This window comes from Papio anubis, chromosome 5 (assembly GCF_008728515.1).
Source record: "Papio anubis isolate 15944 chromosome 5, Panubis1.0, whole genome shotgun sequence".
NCBI lineage: Eukaryota > Metazoa > Chordata > Mammalia > Primates > Cercopithecidae > Papio > Papio anubis.
In genome coordinates, this window is record NC_044980.1 from 134,010,394 (window position 1) to 134,038,014 (window position 27,621).

Below are 27,621 nucleotides of genomic sequence, written 5' to 3' on the forward strand. Positions count from 1 at the left end.
GACATTTTTAATGTAACCTATATATAATATTTTTACTTCTCTTTGCATGTTTTTTAAAGTATACACAGATGTTGCCTGTGTCAGGGCAGTTTTTAATTTCTATGCTAATCAAAAGAAATAATGGATCTCAAATGGCAACTCTTGTATTGGGTACTATAGTGAATTGGTTCAAAATGTGTTTGTGTAGCATATGCCTGTAGTCCCAGCTACTCGGGAGGCTGAGGTGGGAGGATCCCTTGACCCCAGAAGGTTGCGGCTGCAATGATCTATAATTGTGCCCCTGCACTCTAGCCTGGGAGACAGAGAGAGAGTTTGTCTCAAAAAAATGTGTTTGTGGTTGTTGGTACCCTTATTGAAAGTGAGACTAGTGTAAATGATGGTGAAATATGATAATTCAAAATTTACAGAAGATTGTAATATTATTTCTGTTCCCCAAGATCCTAAGAGATATTTTCATAAAAATGAATGGTAAACATCAGAGAACATTTAAAATTATTCAGAATAATCTCTTGCACTCTTCTAAATGCTTCATTGTCTTGGGAAGGGAAATATTATGAGTGTCATCTATGCAGATTTAGCAGAAATAAAAGCCTCTGTATGATAGTTTCACAAAACGATGCAGTATTAAGTTAGGACTCTGAGCGTCGCTGTTCACTAACCCGGGCAAGAAAATCAACGGAAACTTGAGTTACATCCTCCAACCACAAAGCAAATCAGACAGGAAAGCAGGAAAGCTGTGCGGAAATTCTGACCTGAAACGCTTCGCATCCGGTCTCTGCTTTTTGAAGGAACTTCACCGCTATTTCTGAGAAGAGCAAAAGTGATGAAAACCTGTTTTTCCTCTTCTTAATCCCAGAGAAGTCTCTAATAAGCCAGTAATGGCGCCTCTGCAGAGGCGTCCGCTGCGCAGCGAGCAGGTCCTGCTCCTCACGCTCCTGGGGACGCTGTGGGGGGCCGCGGCAGCGCAGATCCGCTACTCTATTCCCGAGGAGCTGGAGAAAGGCTCCTTCGTAGGCAACATCGCCAAAGACCTGGAACTGGAGCCCCGGGAGCTGGCGGAGCATGGAGTCCGCATCGTCTTCAGAGGTAGGACGCAGCTTTTCTCTCTGAACCCGCGAAGCGGCAGCTTGGTCACCGCGGGTAGGATAGACCGGGAGGAGCTCTGTGCTCAGAGCCCGCGGTGTCTGGTGAGTTTTAACATCCTTGTCGAGGATAAACTGAATCTTTATCCCGTGGAAGTGGAAATAGTGGACATTAATGACAATACACCCCAATTCTTAAAAGAAGAATTGGAAGTGAAAATTCTCGAAAATGCAGCTCCATCCTCTCGTTTTCCACTAACGGAGGTCTATGACCCTGATGTGGGAATAAACTCCCTTCAGGGCTTTAAGCTCAGTGGTAATAGTCACTTCTCAGTGGACGTGCAAAGCGAAGGCCATGGGCCCAAGTACCCGGAGCTGGTGCTGGAGGGCACCCTGGACCGGGAAGGAGAAGCCGTTTACCACCTGGTCCTTACTGCCATGGATGGCGGTGACCCTGTCCGCTCAAGCGTTGCCCGAATTCTGGTAACAGTTGTAGATGTAAATGACAACGCTCCAGTGTTTACTCAGCCTGTCTACCGTATAAGTGTTCCTGAAAACCTGCCAGTAGGCACACCAGTGTTGGCAGTAAATGCCACCGACCAGGATGAAGGAGTCCACGGGGAAGTAACTTATTACTTTGTGAAGATTACAGAAAAGATCTCACAAATTTTCTGTTTGAATGTTTTGACTGGAGAAATTTCAACTTCTGCAAATCTAGACTATGAGGAATCGAGATTTTATGAGCTGGGTGTTGAAGCCCGGGATCAGCCAGGTCTTCGAGACAGAGCGAAAGTCTTAATAACTATCTTGGATGTCAATGATAATGTACCAGAAGTGGTTGTTACATCTGGAAGCAGAACAATTGCTGAAAGTGCACCTCCAGGAACAGTCATCGCTCTTTTTCAAGTGTTCGATCGAGACTCTGGCCTGAATGGCCTGGTAACCTGTTCCATCCCGAGAAGTCTCCCATTTGAATTGGAAAAGTCAGTTAGCAATTATTATCGATTAGTGACAAATGCAGCTCTAGACCGGGAAGAGGTATCCTTATACAACATTACTGTGACAGCCACGGACAAAGGAACACCACCTCTGTCAACAGAAACAATCATCTCCCTAAATGTGGCAGACACCAACGACAACCCGCCCACCTTCCCCCACTCATCCTACTCAGTCTATGTCCTTGAAAACAACCCCAGGGGCGCCTCCATCTTCTCTGTGAATGCACTGGACCCTGATATGGACCAGAACGCCCGAGTCTCCTACTCACTGGCAGAAGACACCCTCCAGGGGGCGCCCCTGTCCTCCTACGTGTCCATCAACTCTGACACTGGGATTCTGTACACCCTGCGCTCCTTCGACTATGAGCAGTTGAGAGACCTACAGCTGTGGGTGACAGCCAGCGACAGCGGGGACCCGCCTCTTAGCAGCAACGTGTCACTGAGCCTGTTTGTGCTGGACCAGAATGACAATGCGCCCGAGATCCTGTATCCTGCCATCCCCACAGACGGTTCCACCGGCGTGGAGCTGGCGCCCCGCTCCGCAGAGCCTGGCTACCTGGTGACCAAGGTGGTGGCGGTGGACAGAGACTCGGGCCAGAACGCCTGGCTGTCCTACCGCCTGCTCAAGGCCAGCGAACCGGGACTCTTCGCGGTGGGGCTGCACACGGGCGAGGTGCGCACGGCTCGGGCCCTGCTGGACAGAGACGCGCTCAAGCAGAGCCTCGTGGTGGCCGTCCAGGACCACGGCCAGCCCCCTCTCTCCGCCACTGTCACGCTCACCGTGGCTGTGGCCGACAGCATCCCGGAAATCCTGGCCGACCTGGGCAGCCTGGAGCCCTCCGACGGTTCTCACAACTCTGACCTCACGCTGTACCTGGTGGTGGCGGTGGCCGTGGTCTCCTGCGTCTTCTTGGCCTTCGTCATCGTGCTGCTGGCGCTCAGGCTTCGGCGCTGGCACAAGTCACGCCGGCTGCAGGCTTTGGGAGGTGGCTTGGCAAGCATGCCCGGCTCACACTTTGTGGGCGTAGACGGGGTTCGGGCTTTCCTGCAGACCTATTCCCACGAGGTCTCACTCACTGCAGACTCGCGGAAGAGTCATCTGATCTTCCCCCAGCCCAACTATGCGGACACGCTCATCAGCCAGGAGAGCTGTGAGAAAAGCGAGTCTCTTCTCACAACTCAGGATTTACTTGAAACGAAAGGAGACTCCAGGCGACTTCAGGTGAGTTTCTTTCCAGGCGGAAGCGGAAGAGTAATCTGATCTTCCCGCCACCCAGCTATTTAGACACACTCATCAGCCAGGATGGCTGTAAGAGAAGTGAACCTCTTTTGGTACAGGAAGATTCGTGATTTTGTAAAGTGGAAGACTCCCTTGTTCAGGTGAGGGAATTGTTTTTATTGGTTGGCATGAAAATTAAAGATTATCTTTGATTAGTGCTTAATTTTCTTAGTCCTTTGCAGGGAATCACATAATTCTAATGTTTTTCTTTTATATCAAAAGAATGTTCTGAAGTCTTAATTTTGTGGGGGGAAAATAATGCATGTCCTAGTTTTTCTTTACCTTTCTCTTCTTGGCAAACTATTTGTGTCTTGGATTGAGTACATCTCGTTTCTTAGGTTTTTTCCTATTATGTGACATTTGTAAGTTTCTTTCTTTTTCTAATGTGGGGAAAAATAATCTTAATTTAGGTCAGTGTTATCAAGATCTTGGTTTTAGCTAGCATGGTGGCTCACACCTGTAATCCCACCTCTTCAGGAGGCTGAGACGGGAGGACCCCTTGAGGCCAGGAGTTTGAGACCAGCCTAGGCAACATAGCACCACTCTGTCTCTACCAAAAAGAAAAAAAAAATTAGCCAGATGTGTGGTGTACACCTGTAGTCCCAGCTACTCGAGAAGCTCTGATAGGAGGATTGCTTAAGTCCAGGGGTTTGAGGCTGCAGTGAGATATAATTGTGTCATTGCACCCTAGCCTGGGAGACAGAATGAGTCTCTCCCTCTCTCTCTTTCAAAAAAAAAAAAGATTTTGTTTTTTTCGGTGTTACTTAATAATTGTAAATGACGGAGGTTCATACAAGAGATCTTTCACCTTTACTACTTAGGAATCAAAAATTATTTTTAAAAAGATAAGAATCGTTGGTAACTGCAGCAGGGAGCACCTGATCTTTGGCGTTAAAAGACTTGAATAACATTCCTGTAACTATCTGTCATTTACTTGGGCCAGTTACAATCGCCATTATCTTCCAACTAAAATTAAGACTTAAAAGACTTCCCTTATTAGAGATGGGATGTCCCTCTGTTGCCCAGTCTAGAGTAAAAATCCACTTCTAACTGCTGCTCATAGAGTGTGTATCCAGGGCAACTTAAATCTATGTTCCTGGGATGCAATCCTAAAGCTTGGCCCAAATAAGCTCTACTTATATTATTTTTTAAAACAAGACTTTCCTTATCTATCTGACTCAAATTCTAAGAAAATAATTTTATAACTTTTTTTTAAACTATAAAGCAGCATAGTGAACAAGTATTTGTTGACATCACCGTTATTATAATTATTCGGTTGTTAAGAAATAACTAAGCACCCGATGCTGTGTGCCTACTACGATGTCTTTTGCATACTGTGTGCCTGATAGTATTTAAGAGTGAAAATGACTGGGTGCAGTGGCTCACACCTGTAATCCCAACACTTTAGGAGGCCGCGGTGGGGGGCTCACAAAGTCAGGAGTTCAAGACCAGCGTGACCAACATGGTGAAACCCTGTCTCTACTAAAAATACAAAAATTAGCCGGGTGGGGTGGCATGGGCCTGTAATCCCAGCTGCTCAGGGGGTGAGGCAGGAGAATCCCTTGAACCCTGGAGGTGGAGGTTGCAGTGAGTCAAGATCGCGCCACTGCACTCCAGTCTGGGTGACAGAGTGAGACTCTGTCTCAAAAAATACTACTAATAATAAATAAATAAAGAGTGAAAATGAATTTTAACACATGCTTGGTAGTGTCTGCTTACAGGACATGTCTCTAAAAATAATGACTGGTGAATGGGAGAACAAATGTTAATGAGGTTCAAATAAATAAAAATTTAAATATTTTAGCATTTTAACCCAGACAATAAGGCTTCCATCACATAGTAACTGTTTATTGAAATATTTCAAGAAAAAGGGGATTATCATTTAGAAGACTGATTGGTCTTATTTATTATGACTGAAATGTGCAAACAAAATCATTGTTTCATGAACAGAAAACAGCAAAGTTTTTGACTATCAATGATGTTCGAATAGAAAACGGATCACTAAGGAGATAGGAGATTCTGTTACCGGCAGTCTTCAAAAGCAAGTTGATGGCCCTGGAATTAATGGAGTACAGGGAATTTTATAATTTGATGACTGTTGAACTACATTATAGTCAAGATTTTTTTCCAGTCATGAGTTGGAAGATTCTACAATCTAGTGGCATTATAGAATGGATTGGCCACTTGTGCATCTGAATTTGTTATGAATGTGTAAGAAAAAAGTAATTGAGATGATACCTTGAAAATAAATGGAACCTCCTTTGTAACCTGACTTTGTCAGTCTTCATAAAGATAACATTGAGTTGATGTGTTTTTAAATAAGGTGCTAAGAGTAATATGTGTTTTTCTAAACCAATATTGTGGTATTTACATTTAAGGAATTATTATAGATTTATTTATCTCAAGTTTCCAAATGTGTATACCTAACCAAGAGATCTAATCATACACATCTTCAAAAGCTCATTTTTTTGTATCTTTGTGATATACTTTGATAAAATAACAATTTTAAACAACTTGAATCTTGGATATTAGTCTCGTGAGTTAGATGGGCTGTTATATGTATGATTACTTCATAAACTCTGAAAGTGTGAATGTCATTTTATTATACCACCAATTTGGGATGTTAAACTACATCTTGAGCTTTTGTTGTTATAGGGAAAGCTCACTAACTACTTTTCATGGAGACCACACTGGTTTATTTTATTCTCTTTTTACCTGTGACCATTTCATTTAAACAAATAAAACATTTCACTGATGGAAAAACTACCAACTTCTACTCTAGCAAAAGTCATTCATTCATGTGGACTGACCAACTGTTAAACATCCTGGCAATCATGGAATTTGCTAAGTTCTGACTAAATGAGGTTCTTTAATCCACCTGCAATACAGATCATTAATAATAAGATAGGCTATCTGAGGTTTTGACAGTTCATTATAGAATTTTGAAACATCAGGAAAAAAACTACCAAATTATTGTCTTATTTTATGGTCTGTGAAAGCCTTTTTTTTTAAAGACAGAATCTTGCTCTGTGTTCCAGGCTGGAATGCAGTGGTGTAATCTCAGCTCACTGCAACTTCCTCCTCCCTGATTCTCCTGCCTCAGCCTCCCAAGTAGCTGGGATTACAGGTGCATTCCACCATGCCTAGCTAATTTTCATACTTTTAGTAGACATGGGGTTTTACCATGATGGCCAGGCTGGTCTCAAACTCCTGACCTTAAGTGATCCACCCGCCTCAGCCTCCCAGAGCGCTAGGATTACAGGCGTGAGCCACTGAGCCTGGCCTGAAAGGCATTCATTTCTGATCAGGCTTCTGTTGAGGTAGTAATTGTCAAAGGGGAAGGAGTAAAATCTCAGAGGAGAAACATTGGAAAATACCTTTATCTTTGCTTGAGAATGAAAATCTAAATGGAACTTCAAAGAACTGTTTTGTTGTTTGTTAGTTTTTTAGTAAAAAAAAAAAAAAAAAAAAAAAAAAAGTCCCAAAAAGAAAAGAGAGAAGGTAATCAATTCAATGCCCAGGAAGCCAAATAGACTTTACATAGAATTCTTTTTAATGCAACCAAACAAATGGTTAGGATTCTTCCCAATATCTTAGTCAACAATAATATACACTCTTTAAACTATGAAATGATTTCAATTTGATATAATGAGCTTATGTCAGATTTTATTAAACATGTTTTGGTGGTCTAGTAAAGATCTTTAATATTTAATTGTATGATGTTCAATAACTTAGAAAATGTGAATGCTAGAGATGATGAAGCCATTTACTCCATAGAGTATGTATGCTTTGTGTTCAGAGTAGTCTATAATTTAATTTAACTAGATCTTATTTCTTTTTCTCCAAAGAAGGTACCAAGACACAATAAGTTAATTGAGACTTTTTTAAAACAGTAGAATAAGAAACAAATGTGAGATGAAACTATGAATTCTGAGGCATCAGGTAGAAATGGATCAAGACATTGAGAGCTATAACCTCCAAACATGGAAGTTTGTTTGAAAATGTCTACAACAAGCGCTTATGTTGTTTAATAATCATACACTTTGCTTGCCTCAACAAGAATTTCAAAAGTACTATTAAACAAATAGAATTTAACTCCAGTTTACAGAATTCATCTGTAATACCTCTATTAGTTCCTTTAAACAAAATTTGTCTACTTTGTGAATGCAAAGATAACTATGGATTATTTTGATAGATGGAAACATAATCTCCTGCAAAGTATTCCCTGTATTCTGGAGCAATGCCGCCAGAAAGCAGAAATAGGTTACTTAGGAGACTCCCACAAAACTAAGTTAAGCTTTCTTAGTGTTAGTTCTGGATTCTCCTGGTTCCACCAGCTACTCTCTAGGACCTAAAATAATTTACAAACCAAGACTGTTTCTTGCCAGGTCTTTATTCCAGAGCAGGTCATTCTCTTTTATTCTGCAACTGTGTGAAAGGAGCTTTCTTTTCTTTCTGCTAGCAGAGGGTAGCCTCGGATCCATCAATAATTTAGTTTTACTCTATCAACATCAGTGGAGAGACGAGTACCTCTAAGGATCCTCTGAGGACAGTCCTGCATTTTGCTCAAATGCTGTCTAGAGATCCCTGTTTTCTCAATTACACTAGAATAGAGTAGGTTGAAAATTTGAATTGCATACTAGGATGAAGAGTTGAAATGAATTGCATAATGAAAAGAATCAACCAATCCATTATCCACTTTCTTATGAATTCACAGCCCAGTAGGATCTCTGCAGATTTCTGCCTTCTGTAGAAAATGGGTTGCTTCTATAGCTGATTGTTGCAGCCAAGACAAACAATGATTTCTTTCTTTTTTTTCTCACAATATTGTGAGTGAGAATATTTGGATTCCGACATTGTTCTACTACCATATAATCCATAATCAGGAACAAGGCAATTCCTTTCTCTCTCTCTCTCTCTCTCTCTTTCTTTCTCTCTCTCTCTCTCTCTCTCTGGCGGAGTTTTGCTCTTGTTGCCCAGGCTGCAGTGCAATGGTGTGATCTCGGCTCACTGCAACCTCCGCCTCCCGGGTTCAAGCGATTTTCCTGTCTCAGCCTCCTGAGTAACTGGGATTACAGGCACGCGCCTCCACACCCGGATAATTTTGTATTTTTAGTAGAGATGGGGTTTCTCCATGTTGGTCAGGCTGGTCTCAAACTCCCGACCTCAGGTGATCTGCCTGCCTCGGCCTCACGAAGTGTGGGATTACAGGAGTAAGCAACCGCGTCTGGCCCCCTACCTCTCATTAAAATGAAGGTGTTAGACCATCTCTAAGGTTCTATACAATCAAAAATTTATTAAAATAGGTCTATATATTTTACAACAATTTTGACTTTCTGAATCCTGCATGATGGTGTCTAGAACATATGTGTTCAATTAATACTGAATTAATTAAAATTTATATACACTGATGTAAATATTTTCTACGTAAAATTTTTCATATGTATTTAAATAAAATTTACCTTTTTGCCTTCAATGACTGATTTTCCTATGTGCAATAACGTGTGAGTCAGTGCCCAAAAGAGTCACTTGAAAGTTGCAAAGCAAAGCAGTTTTTAAAAAAATTATCTAAGATTATCAAACACCCATCCATGAGTACTGTTGCATTAATTCAGTGTCTTAAAATGGATTTTTAAATTATCAGGGATATCTAGAGCAAAGAAATTTAACAGGGAAATTTTGAAAGATGAAACAATTTTCTATGAAATCAGTGTATTGTGTGCATCAATCTGGTGCAGTAACTTAGTAAGGACTCAGAGCGCCGCTGTTCACCAACCAGGGAAAAACTGTGCGAGAGATCCCACAGAAACCACCGAGCACAGAGAAACGACAGATTGCGATAAGCCCTCTTCTAGGCTGCACTAAACTCAAGCTTCTATCCTGCTGGATTCTGAGCTCCCCTTCCGAAGACAGAGGTGTCCACCCAGATACACCTGCATTCTGAAGCACTTCCCGAGACTGGCGCCTGAGCAGGAGAAGCAGGACTACTATGGCGGCTCAGCCAAGGGGCGGGGACTACAGAGGATTCCTCCTGCTCTCCATCCTCCTGGGGACCCTGTGGGAAGCCTGGGCAGGACGTATTCTCTACTCCGTGTCGGAGGAAACGGACAAAGGGTCCTTTGTGGGTGACATCGCCAAGGACCTGGGGCTGGAGCCCCAGGAGCTGGCGGAGCGCGGAGTCCGCATCGTCTCCAGAGGTAGGACGCAGCTTTTCGCCCTGAACCCGCGCAGCGGCAGCTTGGTCACTGCGGGCAGGATAGACCGGGAAGAGATCTGCGCTCAGAGCGCGCGGTGTCTGGTAAACTTTAACATCCTGATGGAAGATAAAATGAATCTTTACCCTATAGACGTGGAAATAATAGATATTAATGACAACGTTCCAAGATTCTTGACGGAAGAAATAAATGTAAAAATAATGGAGAATACAGCTCCCGGGGTTCGGTTTCCGTTAAGCGAGGCTGGGGATCCAGATGTAGGCACGAACTCCCTCCACAGTTACCAGCTCAGCACCAATCGCCACTTCTCCCTGGCTGTGCAAAGTGGAGACGATGGAACTAAGTACCCGGAGCTGGTGCTGGAGCGGGTGCTGGACCGGGAGGAAGAGCGGGTTCATCACCTGGTCCTCACAGCCTCTGACGGCGGCGACCCGCCCCGATCCAGCACCGCCCGCATCCAGGTAACAGTGGTGGATGTGAATGACCACGCGCCTGTCTTCTTTCTGCCTCAGTACCAAGTAACTGTCCCCGAGAATGTACCAGTGGGCACAAAACTGCTCACGGTACATGCTATCGACCTGGACGAGGGAGTCAATGGGGAAGTGACATACTCTTTTCGGAAAATAACTCCTAAACTTCTACAGATGTTTCATCTGAACTCGCTTACAGGAGAATTATCAACTTTAGAAGGATTAGATTATGAAGAAACTGGCTTCTATGAAATGGAAGTTCAGGCTCAAGATGTTCCTGGTAGTCTGACAAAGGCAAAAGTACTGATCACAGTTTTAGATGTAAATGATAATGCTCCAGAAGTGATTATGACGTCTTTAAGTAGCTCAATCCCTGAGGACACACCTCTTGGAACAGTAATTGCTCTTTTCTACCTACAAGACAGAGATTCTGGGAAGAATGGTGAGGTGACCTGCACCATTCCAGAAAATCTACCTTTTAAATTAGAAAAATCAATAGATAATTATTATAGATTGGTCACAACCAAAAACTTGGACCGGGAAACACTCTCTTTGTATAACATCACACTGAAAGCCACAGATGGCGGAATTCCTCCCTTGTCCAGGGAAACTCACATCTCCATGCAGGTGGCAGACACCAACGATAACCCACCCACCTTCCCCCACTCATCCTACTCAGTCTACATCCCTGAGAACAACCCCAGAGGGGCCTCCATTTTCTTAGTGACTGCACAGGACCACGACAGTGAGGAGAATGCCCAGGTCACTTATTCCTTGGCTGAAGACACCATCCAGGGGGGACCAGTGTCCTCCTATGTCTCTATAAACTCTGACACTGGAGTCCTGTATGCGCTGCAATCCTTTGACTATGAGCAGTTGAGAGAACTACAACTAACAGTGACCGCACGTGACAGCGGGGACCCACCTCTCAGTAGCAACATGTCACTGAGCCTGTTAGTGCTGGACCAGAATGACAACCCGCCCGAGATCCTGTACCCGGCCCTCCCCACAGACGGTTCTACTGGCCTGGAGCTGGCACCCCGCTCCGCAGAGCCCGGCTACCTGGTGACCAAAGTAGTGGCAGTGGACAAAGATTCAGGCCAGAACGCCTGGCTGTCATACCTCCTGCTTAAGGCCAGCGAGCCAGGACTCTTTGTGGTGGGGCTGCACACGGGTGAGGTGCGGACGGCGCGAGCCCTGCTGGACAGAGACGCGCTCAAGCAGAGCCTCCTGGTGGCCGTCCAGGACCACGGCCAGCCTCCTCTGTCAGCCACCGTCACACTCACCGTGGCTGTGGCCGACAGCATCCCCGAAGTCTTGGCCGACCTGGGCAGCCTTGAGCCCTCCAACGGTCCTTACAATTCTGACCTCATGCTGTACCTGGTGGTGGCAGTGGCCGCAGTCTCCTGCATCTTCCTAGCCTTCGTTCTCGTACTGCTGGCGCTCAGGCTGCGGCGCTGGCTCAAGTCACGCCGGCTGCAGGTTTCAGAAGGTGGCCTGGCGAGTGTGCCCACCTCACACTATGTGGGCATGGATGGGGTGCGGGCTTTCCTGCAGACCTATTCCCACGAGGTCTCCCTCACCTCGGACTCTCGGAAGAGTCACCTGATCTTCCCCCAGCCCAACTATGCGGACACACTTATCAGCCAGGAGAGCTGTGAGAAAAATGATTCTTTGCTAACATCCGTAGATTTTCATGAATGTAAAGACAAAGTGCCAACTATTCAGGTGAGCCCAGCCCTTCCTTTATTTCCATGAGTAATTTGTTTGCATGATATTTCTCTATTATTTTGCAAAACAAGTGTTTTGAAAATAGGGATTTTAAAAACTTTGTAGAGGTAAAACTGAGTTTACCAGTTTCCTTCAGTTGTGACACTTTAATATAGAACACATAGGATATAGCATTTCTTTAGTGAAAACCTGTGGACAAGATTATGAAAAAGTGGACTATCACATTTTATAATTTCCACCTACTTTCCAATCTATGTTCCAACCTACTTTCTTCACTCATATATTTTATAAATTAGAATGAATCGAGTCTTTCACATTGCACAAGGTTAGCAGGAATAAAACACACCTCAGCTGCCTTCTCAGGATTCTCTTTTGCACTTAAATATATAAAAGGTTCTGCAAGATTTCTTCCATGTGAAGATTTTTTCTGTGCCTGATTCTGCCTCCATGTACCTCAGCTTGGTGGTCCTAAAAAATCTTGATTGCTTCTTGACCTATTTACAGTATAATCACCTATTAATGGGGTGGTAGTAGAAGGTTAGAGTTATGCCTAAAGAATGAAATGTGTGTGTATCACACTTCACTAAGATCTATATCAAAGACAGATGCCACACTAAAGGCCATCAGACAAAACCAATAAAATATGTCAAATGAAATGTCATTTCAAGTGTTGTAATTGGCATTTGACATAGGCAATTACATGTTTTAACAGAGAATTCCAGTGTGCTGTTTTAGTGGTACAGCCAGGTGAAGTGTGTCTGTGGGCTATCAAAGTGGGAGATTGGGGATACTGGCTTTGTTTCAACTGTCTCATTTACTCAAACCCTCGACTATCTTATGTACACAGATCCTAGACCAGTAGTTGATTTTATTTATTAGGTCTACTGAAAAATTCAGTTGGAAATAACCCAATCTGGGATTAACTACTTCCGTATTCTTTTGTGTAACATTTTAGTAAAACTCAATATATCAAGTGATTGTCATCCAGAAGGGGTGGATGACAAGGTAATCTTGATTCCAGAGACCTTTGAGTATTAATTAAAAAGACACTTTTAGCCAGGCATGGTGTTGCAAGCTATAGTCCACCTGCATGGGAGGCTGAGGCAAGAGGACAGCTTGAACCCAGGAACTGGAGGCCCACCTAGATAATATAACAAGATTCTGTCTTTTCAAAAAAGACTTCTTTTTAGACTAGTGTTGTATTTGGTAGTATTTTGCACACGATAAACTGTACAATAATGTGGGGGATATATTTTACAAGTTCTGCAGTGTTCACATTTCAGATGTACAATCACTTGGGGTAGCAGACAATGTTGCTGACACTAACAATGTTACTGAGGGAAGGTCCTATGCCAGAAATATGGTTATAAGGTATTTTGTGAAAGAAAATCTCCTGACAAAAATTTATTAGATGCATAAAATTGCTTTTAAGCAACGGAGAGAAATAATCACTAAACTCAGTGAGCTATTGAAATCAAATTTTCCAGGGATTGTTTCCTTCAATTCAGAGGTCACCAAGGAATGTAAAATAACTGCAGAGGTAGGAAGCAGTGCTGCAGTGCAGCAGATCTCAGTGACTTTGTGTTTTGAGGCTATGTATTATGCCCCTGATAACTCTGAAGATGAATGTTGTATCTCATAACCAGGAAAATAATTGTGTAATGAGGAGAGGAGTAGGCTATTGCCTGTGATCATCGAAATGAGAATCACATAATATTCCTGTAATGAAATCACTGAAAATACTGGGAAGGGGATGTATTTGAAGATAAGTATAAATTGCACCTTCTAAAAGGCAATTTTGGCATTACTGATACTCTCCAGAAAAACTTGAAATAAATCAATTTGGAGGTACTTAGAAAAGTGGAAAAAATGTTGGGAATAATGAAAGAAAGATAAAATGTATCCAGTATATTTCTAATGAGTAAGTATGGAAAATTACTGTATTCTGAGATGGTTTAGGCCAAGTTGGTGTTATGGCTATCTTTAAATAGATAGTGCATGTTTGAAGATTGGGGAAAGCTTATGTCAATAGACAGATGTTTATGTACTTAATCTACATGATTTGCCTAAAAATCTTCAAAGTTGGGATGAAGGCATTCCTAAGAGTACATTTTTAGACGTCATTAAATATATAGACATATCCATGTAGTTTTTGTTCTTTCAGTTAGGCACACAATTATAATTACTGCACTGGTTAACTTGAAGCAGCAGAGGCTGTAGTTTCCTAGTGATCACTCTGGGTGCCGCTGTTGGCCAAAGTGGTGAGCTTGGCCCTCCAGATCTCCTCGCGCAGCCGCAACGCGCTTTCCAGGGCAGCCCCAGCTCAGACTCCCCAGCGCCAGCCTTTATACTGCTTCCTCCTTGGAAAAAGAAGAATTTTTTCCTGAACTGGAACTGGAACTAAAGTCCGTTCGGAGATCCGAAAAACAGCAATAAAGAGGTTATTTGTAACCCGGCGTCTCCAGGCTGGTGAGCAAGCTGAGGAGAGCAAGAGGGATGGGGAGCGGCGCTGGGGAGCTGGGCCGGGCTGAGAGGCTGCCAATGCTCTTTCTCTTCCTGCTGCTTTTGTTCTGCCCGGCGCTCTGTGAGCAGATCCGCTACAGGATTCCCGAGGAAATGCCCAAGGGCTCCGTAGTGGGGAACCTCGCCACGGACCTGGGGCTCAGCGTCCAGGAATTACCGACTCGAAAACTGCGCGTCAGTTCGGAGAAGCCTTACTTTACCGTGAGCGCAGAGAGAGGGGAGTTGCTTGTGAGCAGCAGGCTAGACAGGGAGGAGATATGCGGGAAGAATCCAGCTTGTGCTCTGGAATTTGAGGCTGTTGCTGAAAATCCACTGAACTTTTATCACGTGAATGTGGAGATCGAGGACATTAATGACCACACGCCAACATTCACGCAAAATTCCTTTGAGCTGCAAATAAGTGAATCTGCACAGCCTGGCACACGATTTATATTAGGATCTGCCCATGATGCGGATATTGGTAGCAACACACTGCAGAATTACCAACTCAATCCCAGTGATCATTTCTCACTGATAAATAAAGAGAAATCAGATGGCAGTAAATACCCTGAGATGGTATTGAAGACACCTTTGGACCGAGAAAAGCAGAAATCTTACCACTTGACTTTGACTGCCTTGGACTTTGGAGCTCCACCCCTAAGCAGCACTGCACAGATACACGTTCTAGTGACTGATGCCAATGATAATGCTCCAGTGTTCAGTCAAGACGTATACAGGGTGAGCCTTTCGGAAAACGTGTACCCGGGGACAACGGTGCTACAGGTGACTGCCACAGACCAGGATGAGGGTATCAATGCCGAGATTACTTTCTCTTTCAGTGAAGCTAGCCAGATCACCCAATTTGACCTGAACTCTAACACCGGGGAAATTACTGTTTTAAATACATTAGATTTTGAAGAAGTCAACGAATATTCCATAGTTTTGGAAGCAAGGGACGGTGGAGGAATGATTGCACAATGCACAGTGGAGGTAGAAGTCATAGATGAAAATGACAACGCCCCAGAAGTGATATTCCAGTCTCTACCCAACCTAATTATGGAGGACGCTGAGCTAGGAACACATATTGCTTTGCTCAAAGTCCGTGACAAGGATTCCAGACACAATGGTGAAGTTACTTGTAAATTGGAAGATGATGTTCCATTTAAGATATTAACTTCTTCAAGAAACACGTATAAATTAGTGACAGATGCTTTTCTAGACCGCGAGCAGAATCCAGAGTATAATATCACCATTACGGCCACAGATCGGGGCAAGCCTCCCCTCTCCTCCAGTTCCAGCATCACTCTGCACATTGGTGATGTAAACGACAACGCTCCAGTTTTCTCACAGTCTTCCTATATAGTCTACGTGGCCGAGAACAACCCGCCTGGAGCCTCTATTTCACAAGTCAGCGCTTCCGATCCTGACTTGGGGCCCAACGGCCAAGTCTCTTACTCCATCGTGGCCAGTGACCTGGAGCAGCGGGAGCTGTCATCCTACGTGTCCATAAGCACGGAGAGCGGGGTGGTGTTCGCGCAGCGCGCCTTCGACCACGAGCAGCTGCGCTCCTTCAAACTCACACTGCAGGCCCGCGACCAGGGCTCGCCTGCGCTCAGTGCAAACGTGAGCCTGCGCGTGTTGGTGGGCGACCGCAATGACAATGCGCCTAGGGTGCTGTACCCCGCGCTGGGTCCCGACGGCTCTGCGCTCTTCGATATGGTGCCGCGCGCTGCAGAGCCCGGCTACCTGGTGACCAAGGTGGTGGCGGTGGACGCAGACTCAGGACACAACGCCTGGCTGTCCTACCACGTGCTGCAGGCTAGCGAGCCCGGGCTCTTCAGCCTGGGGCTGCGCACGGGAGAGGTGCGCACGGAGCGTGCCTTGGGCGACAGGGACGCGGCCCGACAGCGCCTGCTGGTCGCCGTGCGTGATGGTGGACAGCCGCCACTCTCCGCCACCGTCACGCTGCACTTGGTCTTTGCCGACAGCTTGCAGGAGGTGCTGCCGGATATCACTGACCGCCCTGTACCCTCTGACCCCCAGGCTGAGCTGCAGTTTTACCTAGTGGTGGCCTTGGCCTTGATCTCAGTACTCTTCCTCCTGGCCGTGATTCTGGCCATTGCCTTGCGCCTCCGACGCTCCTCCAGCCCTGCTGCCTGGAGCTGCTTCCAGCCTGGTCACTGTGTTAAATCCGAATCCGTAGTTCCCCCCAACTACAGCGAGGGGACTTTGCCTTATTCCTACAACCTATGTGTTGCACATACAGGAAAGACGGAGTTTAATTTCCTAAAATGTAGTGAACAGTTGAGTTCAGGACAAGATATACTTTGCGGTGATTCATCTGCGGCCTTATTTCCATTTTGTAATTCCAGTGAATTGACTTCCCATCAGGTGAGTTTCCTTTAAGTATAACTTAATTCTCATTGCCTACCCATTTCTCCATATTCACAAGAAAATATACATATTTGCAGGAAAATATGTAATTTTTAGATCTCATGAATCATTTGAGGAAAGTTGTAGTCAGTTAAAAAGCTGTCATATCATTCTTCAAAAGAGGAGTGAAGTAGGAGCAATGGCCCAACATTTGTTTGTTTGCTTTTTAGCCAAGCTTAGATTTACAAAGCAATGAGGGTGTGGTTTTAACCACAAAGTGAAAATGTTAGACAATTATGGGCTCTCTCCTAAAAAGTGAATGAGATTTTTCCCATACATTTTCCTTCTTGTTGCCTAATATATGATGAATACTTTTTTCAGCTTGGATATACCATAAATATAAAAATAATAAAGCCAAAGAATTTAAGCTAAAAATCAACACTTTTCTTTTTTTTTTTTTTTTTTTTTGAGACGGAGTCTCGCTCTGCCGCCCAGGCTGGAGTGCAGTGGCCGGATCTCAGCTCACTGCAAGCTCCGCCTCCCGGGTTCACGCCATTCTCCTGCCTCAGCCTCCCGAGTAGTTGGGACTACAGGCGCCCGCCACCGCGCCCGGCTATTTTTTTGTATTTTTTAGTAGAGACGGGGTTTCACCGTGTTAGCCAGGATGGTCTCGATCTCCTGACCTCATGATCCGCCCGTCTCGGCCTCCCAAAGTGCTGGGATTACAGGCTTGAGCCACCGCGCCCGGCCAACACTTTTCTTAACTAATTTAACTGGTATGGTCTCCATAGTAGTCTACTGTTTCTTGTGTTAACTTCCCTTTTGTTTCAAGAGCTCTTAGAATAAGGGGTCAACTGGATTTTTATGTCCATGGACCCCTTGTGATTATATGCAGTGTACGCTGTGTGTGTGAGAGAGAGAGATCCTTTTACTTAGCAAAGGGTTTGCTATGCTCATGAGAAGATCAAAAGCAGAATCTCCTTACTTGCAACATAGGAGTTTCAGGATTAACCTGTATTCAAGCTCATTCCATATCCTCCATCAAAGAAAAGACAATGTTTTGTGTCTGTTGTCCCTCTCACACACAGCCCTAATATATAATGTGTAACTGCCTTATCTGCAGCCCTAAACTAATATAGCTATGGGTCTTCTAATCATCCTGCTACCTCTAGGAGAGAAATATAGTCTTGAAAACTGCCAATCTGGTGTGCATACAAAATATATACAAAATATGAAGGAACATTATATGAGCCTTTTGCTAGGTATCTCTAAGCAACTGCTTCAGTTAATGGCCACTTTACAAATTGCTGAAGGAAGGAAACTTCTTTTGATTCTTTTTCTTTTTTCTTTGTCTTTCTTTCTTTTCTTTCTTTCTTTCTTTCTTTCTTTCTTTCTTTCTTTCTTTCTTTCTTTCTTTCTTTCTTGAGACAGAGTTTCTCTGTGTCACTCAGGCTGTAGTACAGTGGCACAATGATACCTCACTGCAGCCTCAAACTCCTGGGCTCAAGTATTCCTTCCGCATCAGCCTCCTGACTAGCTGGAACTCAGGCTCATGACACCAGACCTGTCTAATTTCTCTGTTTTTAGTACAGACAGTATTTTCCTTCACTAATTTAACTAATATGGTTTCCATTGTCTACCCAGTTTTCCATATGCATAATATTTTCACAGGAAAATATAAAGGTTTCAGATTTCATGAATTGTTTTAAGAAAGTTTCAGTCAGTGAAAAAACTATCATACCATTATTCAAAGGAAGGGTGAAGTAGGCTGATCTGCTATGTTGCCCAGGCTGGTCTTGAAGGGAAACAGATTTTTTGTAGTCATACTTACTGTTTGGCTTCTTAGTAAGTATTATGTAGTCATTACTTTTTGCAGTTCATTAGATCAAAGTATTAATGTAGGTAAAGTTAACTACATTAACTTTAGAATATATGTCTACCTTAAAAAGTCAAGTCTGCTTTAAATTTAATCATCTCTGGTGAAAGGGATGGGATGGAGCTTTGCTTTTTATCATATATTCATCTGTACCTTTAAAGTATTCAAGTAGAAAAATATAAACAATGTAAATAAAATAGCAAAACAATATAATATCTCATAAAACTGCAATGGTAAAAGCATTTATCCTATTGAAATTCCACAATTTTTATTTGAAAACATTATCAACATGTAATTCAAGTGGCATTTAGAAGAATAATTTAAAAGCAACAACTCTCTGGAAAGCTTCTAAAATGATTAAGTAGTTTAAACCAAATAAAACAATTTCTGAGTCAGTCATCCCCAGTAGGTCTATTTTAGTCTCAAGATAAATTCATTTCTGGTAACAACTGAAGTTCTTAGTTATTTGTTAGTATATATTGGAGACATTTACAATAAAGCTTAGAGCACAATGGGAAATGAAAGTATCATGTTATTTTTTTTTTAAGACCAAATGTATTGCAGAAATGTAAGTAATTTAATCCAATGCTACAATCTGATCATTCTGATCTAATCTGATCATTTAATAACACTAAATAAAACCTTCATCTCACATTCTTTGGCTGTTTCTTTTAAAATATGGGTTTAGGGATAAATCAAATAAATTCAAAACAAAGTAATAAGCAGATGGTATTTTTTTCTCAGTAATCTAGTAGAGTATTACATTTAGAAGTCATCTGTATCTCAGTGCAGTAACTATTTAGGACTCTAAGCGCCGCTGTTCACCTACTGGGAGAGAAATGCGACCGAAAACACTCAGATCTCACACCTCGCAAAGACCCGCAGATGCCACAAACTAACTGCGGGACTGTAGCGAAACCCCACCCCTGTTTGGAGGCACTGTAGGTTTCCGGAGGATTATCATCTCCATAGCTGCGGCAAGAAACTAAATACCCACTTATGCACAGTGAAGATTCTGAGGGGATTCTGCAGCAAAATAACAATGGCCGCTCCACAGAGTCGCCCCAGACGCGGCGAGCTGATCCTGCTGTGCGCGCTGCTGGGGACGCTGTGGGAAACCGGGAGGGGACAGATTCGCTACTCGGTGCCAGAAGAGACGGACAAAGGCTCCTTCGTGGGTAATGTCTCCAAGGACCTGGGGCTGGACCCCCGGGAGCTGGCGAAGCACGGAGTCCGTATCGTCTCCAGAGGTAGGACGCAGCTCTTTGCTCTGAACCCGCGCAGCGGCAGCTTGGTCACCGCGGGCAGGATAGACCGGGAGGAGCTCTGCGCTCAGAGCCCGCGGTGTCTGATAAATATTAACATCCTGGTTGAGGATAAAGGAAAACTCTTTGGGATAGAAATAGAAATAATTGATATTAACGATAATAACCCGAAATTCCAGGTCGAAGATCTAGAAGTAAAAATTAACGAAATCGCGGTTCCTGGAGCACGTTATCCACTCCCAGAAGCTGTTGACCCGGATGTGGGCGTGAACTCCCTCCAGAGCTACCAGCTCAACCCCAATCACCACTTCTCCCTGGACGTGCAGACTGGAGACAATGGAGCCATAAACCCAGAGCTGGTGCTGCAGCGCGCCCTGGACAGGGAGGAAGAGGCTGCTCACCACCTGGTCCTCACGGCCTCAGATGGCGGCGAGCCGCGTCGCTCCAGCACAGTGCGCATTCATGTGACAGTGTTGGATACAAATGACAACGCCCCGGTTTTTGCTCAACCGATTTACAGAGTGAAAGTCCTTGAGAACGTGCCCCCAGGCACGCGGCTGCTTACTGTAACAGCCAGCGACCCGGATGAGGGAATCAACGGAAAAGTGGCATACAAATTCCGGAAAATTAATGAAAAACAAACTCCGTTATTCCAGCTTAATGAAAATACTGGGGAAATATCAATAGCAAAAAGTCTAGATTATGAAGAATGTTCGTTTTATGAAATGGAAATACAAGCCGAAGATGTGGGGGCACTTCTGGGGAGGACCAAATTGTTCATTTCGGTGGAAGATGTAAATGACAATAGACCAGAAGTGATCATTACGTCTTTGTTTAGCCCAGTGTTAGAAAATTCTCTTCCCGGGACAGTAATTGCGTTCTTGAGTGTGCATGACCAAGACTCTGGAAAGAATGGTCAAGTTGTCTGTTACACACGTGATAATTTACCTTTTAAATTAGAAGAGTCAATAGATAATTATTATAGATTAGTGACAAGGAAATATTTGGACCGAGAAAATGTCTCTATCTACAATATCACAGTGATGGCCTCAGATCTAGGAACACCGCCTCTGTCCACTGAAACTCACATCGCCCTGCACGTGGCAGACATTAACGACAACCCTCCTACATTCCCTCGTGCCTCCTACTCAGCTTATATCCTAGAGAACAACCTGAGAGGAGCCTCCATCTTCTCCTTGACTGCACACGACCCCGACAGCCAGGAGAATGCCCAGGTCACTTACTCTGTGACCGAGGACACGCTGCAAGGGGCGCCCCTATCCTCGTACATCTCCATCAACTCTGACACCGGTGTCCTGTATGCGCTGCAATCTTTCGACTATGAGCAGATCCGAGACCTGCAGCTACTGGTAACAGCCAGCGACAGCGGGGACCCGCCCCTCAGCAGCAACGTGTCACTGAACCTGTTCGTGCTGGACCAGAATGACAACGCGCCCGAGATCCTGTACCCCGCCCTCCCCACAGACGGTTCCACTGGCGTGGAGCTGGCGCCCCGCTCCGCAGAGCCTGGCTACCTGGTGACCAAGGTGGTGGCGGTGGACAGAGACTCGGGCCAGAACGCCTGGCTGTCCTACCGCCTGCTCAAGGCCAGCGAGCCGGGACTCTTCGCGGTGGGGCTGCACACGGGCGAGGTGCGCACGGCGCGAGCCCTGCTGGACAGAGACGCGCTCAAGCAGAGCCTCGTGGTGGCCGTCCAGGACCACGGCCAGCCCCCTCTCTCCGCCACTGTCACGCTCACCGTGGCCGTGGCTGACAGCATCCCCGAAGTCCTGACCGAGTTGGGCAGTCTGAAGCCTTCGGTCGACCCGAACGATTCGAGCCTTACACTCTATCTCGTGGTGGCGGTGGCTGCGGTCTCCTGTGTCTTCCTTGCCTTTGTCGTTGTGCTTCTGGGGCTCAGGCTGAGGCGCTGGCACAAGTCACGCCTGCTCCAGGGTTCCGGTGGCAGATTGGTGGGTGTGCCTGCCTCACATTTTGTAGGTGTTGAGGAGGTACAGGCTTTCCTGCAGACCTATTCCCACGAAGTCTCCCTCACCGCCGACTCGCGGAAGAGTCACTTGATCTTTCCCCAGCCCAACTACGAAGACACGCTCATCAGTCAGGAGAGCTGTGAGAAAAACGATTCTTTGTTAACATCCGTAGATTTTCATGAATGTAAGAATGAAGCTGATCGTGGTCAGGTGAGTTTAGTTCTTTGCTTGCTTTTAATTTCCAGATGAATTTTATTTGACATAAATTATGTTTTGAAAAACATTGTAAAGATAGTTGAAAATAATTTTTAAGGCATATCACAGAGTTTCAGGTTTATTTTGTTGGTGTTACTATAAAGTTAAGCTCTAATAGTCATAGGTTGTTGTTTCATTTGCTTTTAAACGACTTGGAAAAGATTGTTGAACCATTTTAAGCCTTCCAGTATTTTATTCCTATTATCACTCATTCACTTAAGAAGTACCTACCCATCCATGCCGGTAATTTTGCTATTGTTTGTGTGTACATGTGTGTGAGTGTGTGTGTGTGTGTGTTTCCTAAACTAGAACTTCAGAAAATTATCAAGAAGTCTAAAGCCTTGTATTAGCTTAGCAAAAGTAAAATATATCTCAGAATTTTTAGGGTTATGTTTAGCATTTGAACCTATAACTAGGCTCTTGTAGATTTTTTCACTTTAAACCTCTTTTCTGAGCCCTGTTTCTGTACCAGTGCCCTTCAAAACTTTAATACTTCTTACCATCTTTCAAAATATGAACAAACTTTAAAGATGGATCTTGGTGGGAGATGAGACTGGTTACTAAATATTAAGTATGTGTGTCAGTGGTCACCTGGGCTCCATGCCCATGGAGACATGAAATCTAAAGCCTAGAATGTCCATTGCTCCCCTAAACAAAAAACAAAAGCTAAAACATTAGATCTGGATTAAAATGTAATTTTAAACTATTGAAAGTGACTTTTGTAAAATACGAAATAACATATTTCAATACAATTCCAAAGAGCTGTTTTGGTTGTGCATTGACGTGAAATGGTGAGAATGTTGATTTTAAGAACCAACGTTTCAGGTACACAAGTTCTGAATAAGCTGATCAATTCAATTAAGTTATTCAGTCTTGGCTGGACACAGTGGCTCATGTCTGAAATCCCAGCACTTCGGGAGCCTGGAGCAGGGGAACAGCTTGAGCCCTGGGGTTTGAAACTGCAGTGAGCTATGATCATGACACTGCACTCCAGCCTAGGTGACAGAACTAGACCCTGTCTCTAAAAAAAAACTAATATTAGGCCGGGCACGGTGGCTCACGCCTGTAACCCCAGCACTTTGGGAGGCCGAGGTGGGTGGATCATGAGGTCAGGAGTTCAAGATCAGCCTGGCCAACATGGTGAAACCCTGTCTCTACTAAAAATTACAAAAATTATCTGGGCGTGGTGGCACATGCCTGTGGTCCCAGCTACTTGGGAGGCTGAGGCAAAAGAATCACTTGAACCCGGAAGGTGGAGGTTGCAGTGAGCCATGACTGTGTCACTGCACTCCAACCTGGACAACAGGGCGAGACTCCGTCTCCAAAAAAAAAAAAAAAACAGAATATTAATAGTAAAAAGTCAGTATAGGCTACCCATTATTATATTCCTGCATACCTTCTTGTAGCATTTGAATAAAGCTAATCCCTGAATTGATTGACGTAAGGTAGAAGTAGATGACCCAGTAAATGTTTGTTATTAATGAAAAGGACATTTCCTAAGGATTGTGTAGTGTTCTACTGTATGGTGCATATTCAGTGGAGTGGGAGTTAACTTCATAGTTTGTGTACCATTTGGATGCACATTTGAGAGAACAACATATTATTGGCACTTTGCAATTTAAAAAACTGTGATGAAAGTTGCCCTGGTAGGAAAGAAAATCCTTACTCTACCTAAAAATGTTGGCTAGTTGTTTTTATTAATCTGACAAATTGACTAAAGAAGGTTGACCAATGTCACTATATTCCATAAATTTATGTAAACAAACTTATGAGCTTCATTTATCCAATTCCAAAGTCACTTCTTCACTACAGTGATGGTACATAGATAGGACAATAATGCAATCCACTAGAATATCCATTTGTACCTTGTATTGCAGAATAGATAAGCATTTCCCCAGTAACTCTTAAGAATGAATTTATGTACTGTAAAAGATATGACATAAGACAAGTATTTTGAGATATGAAGAAGAGCAATGTAGAAGGGTATATCATTTCTTGGCTGCATCATATGGGCAGTATACTTGAAGTAATATTTTGTGAAGTAGAAGAGTAAAGAAAATTTATTTTTATAAAGAATGTTAATATTGTCAGGAAGAGGAGATGTTTGAGGATTGGTACAAAATTGCCACAACTTTAAAAAATAGTTTTAAATAGTATAGATTTCCCTAATATGTGTAATATAAAACAGTAGAAATATTGGGGGGTCGGAAATCGTATAAATGAACAGAAGAATGATAAAAGTGTTTCCACACGCCATAGCTAATAAAAATCAGTTTTTGAAATCAATATATTATGAAGCCTCTGAGAGCAAGAACTGTAACATGTTAATTATTATATTGCAGTGACAAGGGCAATACTTAGTTCTAGCTAAGAGTTCAAGGTATGTTTGCAGAATGGTGAAAGAATGGACTAATGGATGCAGGTTTGCATAAAAACCCAACGTGATATTTCTAACAATTTGAAAAACAGAGAAATATACTTTAAAGAGTGTGTTATAATTTGTTATTAAATATATGAACGTAAAAACTTGACTTGTTAAGTTAGGCCCTCAAATACAATTACTGCACTGGTTAAACTGAAGCAGCAGAGGCTGTAGTTTCCTAGTGCCGACTCTGGGCGCCGCTGTTGGCCAAAGTGGAGAGCTTGGCCTCCAGCTCTCCTCGCGCAGCCGCAACGCGCTTTCCAGGGCAGCCCCCGGTTCAGACTCCCCAGCGCCAGCCTTTGCACCGCTTCCTCCTCGGAAAAAGAAGAATCTTTTCCTGAACTGGAACTGGAACTAAAGTCCGTTCGGAGATCCGAAAATCTGCAATAAAGAGGTTATTTGTAACTCGGCGTCTCCAGGCTGGTGAGCAAGCTGAGGAGAGCAAGAGGGATGGGGAGCGGCGCTGGGGAGCTGGGCCGGGCTGAGAGGCTGCCAATGCTCTTTCTCTTCCTGCTGCTTTTGTTCTGCCCGGCGCTCTGTGAGCAGATCCGCTACAGGATTCCCGAGGAAATGCCCAAGGGCTCCGTAGTGGGGAACCTCGCCACCGACCTGGGGTTCAGCCTCCAGGAGTTACCGACTCGAAAACTGCGCGTCAGTTCGGAGAAGCCTTACTTCACTGTGAGCGCAGAGAGAGGGGAGTTGCTTGTGAGCAGCAGGCTAGACAGGGAGGAGATATGCGGGAAGAATCCAGCTTGTGCTCTGGAATTTGAGGCTGTTGCTGAAAATCCACTGAACTTTTATCACGTGAATGTGGAGATCGAGGACATTAATGACCACACGCCAACATTCACGCAAAATTCCTTTGAGCTGCAAATAAGTGAGTCTGCACAGCCTGGCACACGATTTATATTAGAAGTAGCAGAAGATGCAGATACTGGCTTAAACTCTCTACAGAAGTATAAACTCTCTCTTAACCCAAGTTTCTCATTAATAATTAAGGAGAAGCAAGATGGTAGCAAATACCCGGAACTGGCATTGGAGAAAACCTTAGACCGGGAACAACAGAGTTACCATCGTTTAGTCCTGACTGCCTTGGACGGTGGAGATCCACCCCTAAGCGGCACCACTGAGCTCCGTATCCAGGTAACTGACGCCAATGATAATCCCCCGGTATTCAACCGGGATGTGTACAGAGTCAGCCTTCGGGAAAACGTGCCACCAGGCACCACTGTGCTGCAAGTGTCAGCCACCGACCAAGACGAGGGCATCAACTCAGAAATTACTTATTCCTTCTACAGAACCGGGCAAATCTTTGGTCTGAATTCAAAGAGCGGGGAAATTACCACTCAAAAGAAACTGGATTTTGAAGAAACCAAGGAATATTCAATGATAGTAGAAGGGAGGGATGGTGGTGGACTGGTTGCACAATGTACAGTTGAAATTAATATTCAAGATGAAAATGACAATAGCCCAGAAGTTACATTCCATTCTCTACTTGAGATGATTCTGGAAAACGCGGTGCCTGGAACACTAATTGCTTTGATCAAAATACATGACCAAGATTCTGGGGAAAATGGGGAAGTTAATTGTCAATTACAAGGCGAAGTCCCTTTCAAGATTATCTCTTCGTCCAAAAATTCGTATAAGTTGGTAACAGATGGAACCCTAGACCGAGAGCAGACCCCGGAGTACAACGTCACCATCACAGCCACAGACAGGGGCAAGCCGCCCCTCTCCTCCAGCATAAGCGTCATCCTGCATATCAGCGACGTCAACGACAACGCTCCGGTTTTCCACCAGGCGTCCTACTTAGTCAGTGTAGCCGAAAACAACCCTCCTGGGGCCTCCATCGCGCAAGTCTGCGCCTCGGACCCGGACTTGGGGTTGAATGGCCAAGTCTCCTACTCCATCATGGCCAGCGACCTAGAGCCTCTGGCACTAGCCTCTTACGTGTCCGTGAGCGCGCAAAGTGGGGTGGTGTTCGCGCAGCGCGCCTTTGACTACGAGCAGCTGCGCGCCTTCGAACTCACACTGCAGGCCCGCGACCAGGGCTCGCCTGCGCTCAGTGCAAACGTGAACCTGCGCGTGTTGGTGGGCGACCGCAACGACAATGCGCCTAGGGTGCTGTACCCCGCGCTGGGTCCCGACGGCTCTGCGCTCTTCGATATGGTGCCGCGCGCTGCAGAGCCCGGCTACCTGGTGACCAAGGTGGTGGCGGTGGACGCAGACTCAGGACACAACGCCTGGCTGTCCTACCACGTGCTGCAGGCTAGCGAGCCCGGGCTCTTCAGCCTGGGGCTGCGCACGGGAGAGGTGCGCACGGAGCGTGCCTTGGGCGACAGGGACGCGGCCCGACAGCGCCTGCTGGTCGCCGTGCGTGATGGTGGACAGCCGCCACTCTCCGCCACCGTCACGCTGCACTTGGTCTTTGCCGACAGCTTGCAGGAGGTGCTGCCGGATATCACTGACCGCCCTGTACCCTCTGACCCCCAGGCTGAGCTGCAGTTTTACCTAGTGGTGGCCTTGGCCTTGATCTCAGTACTCTTCCTCCTGGCCATGATTCTGGCCATTGCCTTGCGCCTGCGACGCTCCTCCAGCCCCGCTGCCTGGAGCTGCTTCCAACCGGGTCTCTGTGTCAAGTCTGGACCTGTGGTTCCCCCCAACTACAGCGAGGGGACTTTGCCTTATTCCTACAACCTATGTGTTGCACATACAGGAAAGACGGAGTTTAATTTCCTAAAATGTAGTGACCAATTGAGTTCAGGACAAGACATACTTTGTGGTGATTCATCTGGGGCCTTATTTCCACTTTGTAATTCCAGTGAGTCGACTTCCCATCCTGAGTTGGTGAGTTTTATTTATGTCTATTCTTTTTCATTACCCACCCAATTTTCTGTATTTACATGAAAATACCGTACATTTTCAGGTCTAATGAGTTGTCTTAGGAAAGTTGTAGCTGCTCAGAAAAGCTGTCCAACCATTCTTTAAGAGGAGCAGTGAATTGTGAGTTGTTATTGTCACATAAAAGAAGTAGGCTTATAGGTTTACAAAGTAGTGAGAGTTTGCTTTTAGCTTCCTAGCTAGCAAAAACATTTGGTTTTTTTGTCCTCTTTCTCAAAGCTAATGAAATTAGCTTTTACCCATTGATTGTCTCATTCTTTA

General features: G+C 44.6%; 2 protein-coding genes across 9 annotated transcripts in view; both read left to right on the forward strand.

The window, feature by feature from the left end:
* The window catches only part of LOC101006303 (protocadherin gamma-C4), a 166,744-nt gene that overhangs the window by 20,370 nt on the left and 118,753 nt on the right, over window positions 1-27,621 (forward strand). The window contains exon 1 of one of the 8 annotated variants that reach the window (XM_031666491.1): window positions 59-3,302. The exons of 3 other annotated variants lie outside the window; for them this stretch is intronic. In XM_031666491.1, coding sequence (XP_031522351.1) covers window positions 879-3,302 — 2,424 coding nt within the window. In that variant the 5' untranslated portion in view covers window positions 59-878. Of the gene's footprint in view, window positions 1-58; window positions 3,303-12,905; window positions 16,669-18,092; window positions 21,993-23,318; window positions 27,307-27,621 lie in introns of those variants that run through there. 4 more of the 8 variants (XM_031666492.1, XM_021939783.2, XM_021939773.2 and 1 more) reach the window with 4 other exon arrangements.
* Window positions 8,468-12,744, forward strand: LOC103885459 (protocadherin gamma-A7). The gene has a single exon (XM_009209252.4). The coding sequence runs from the start codon at window positions 9,349-9,351 to the stop codon at window positions 11,800-11,802; it is 2,454 nt and encodes an 817-aa protein (XP_009207516.3). The 5' UTR covers window positions 8,468-9,348; the 3' UTR covers window positions 11,803-12,744.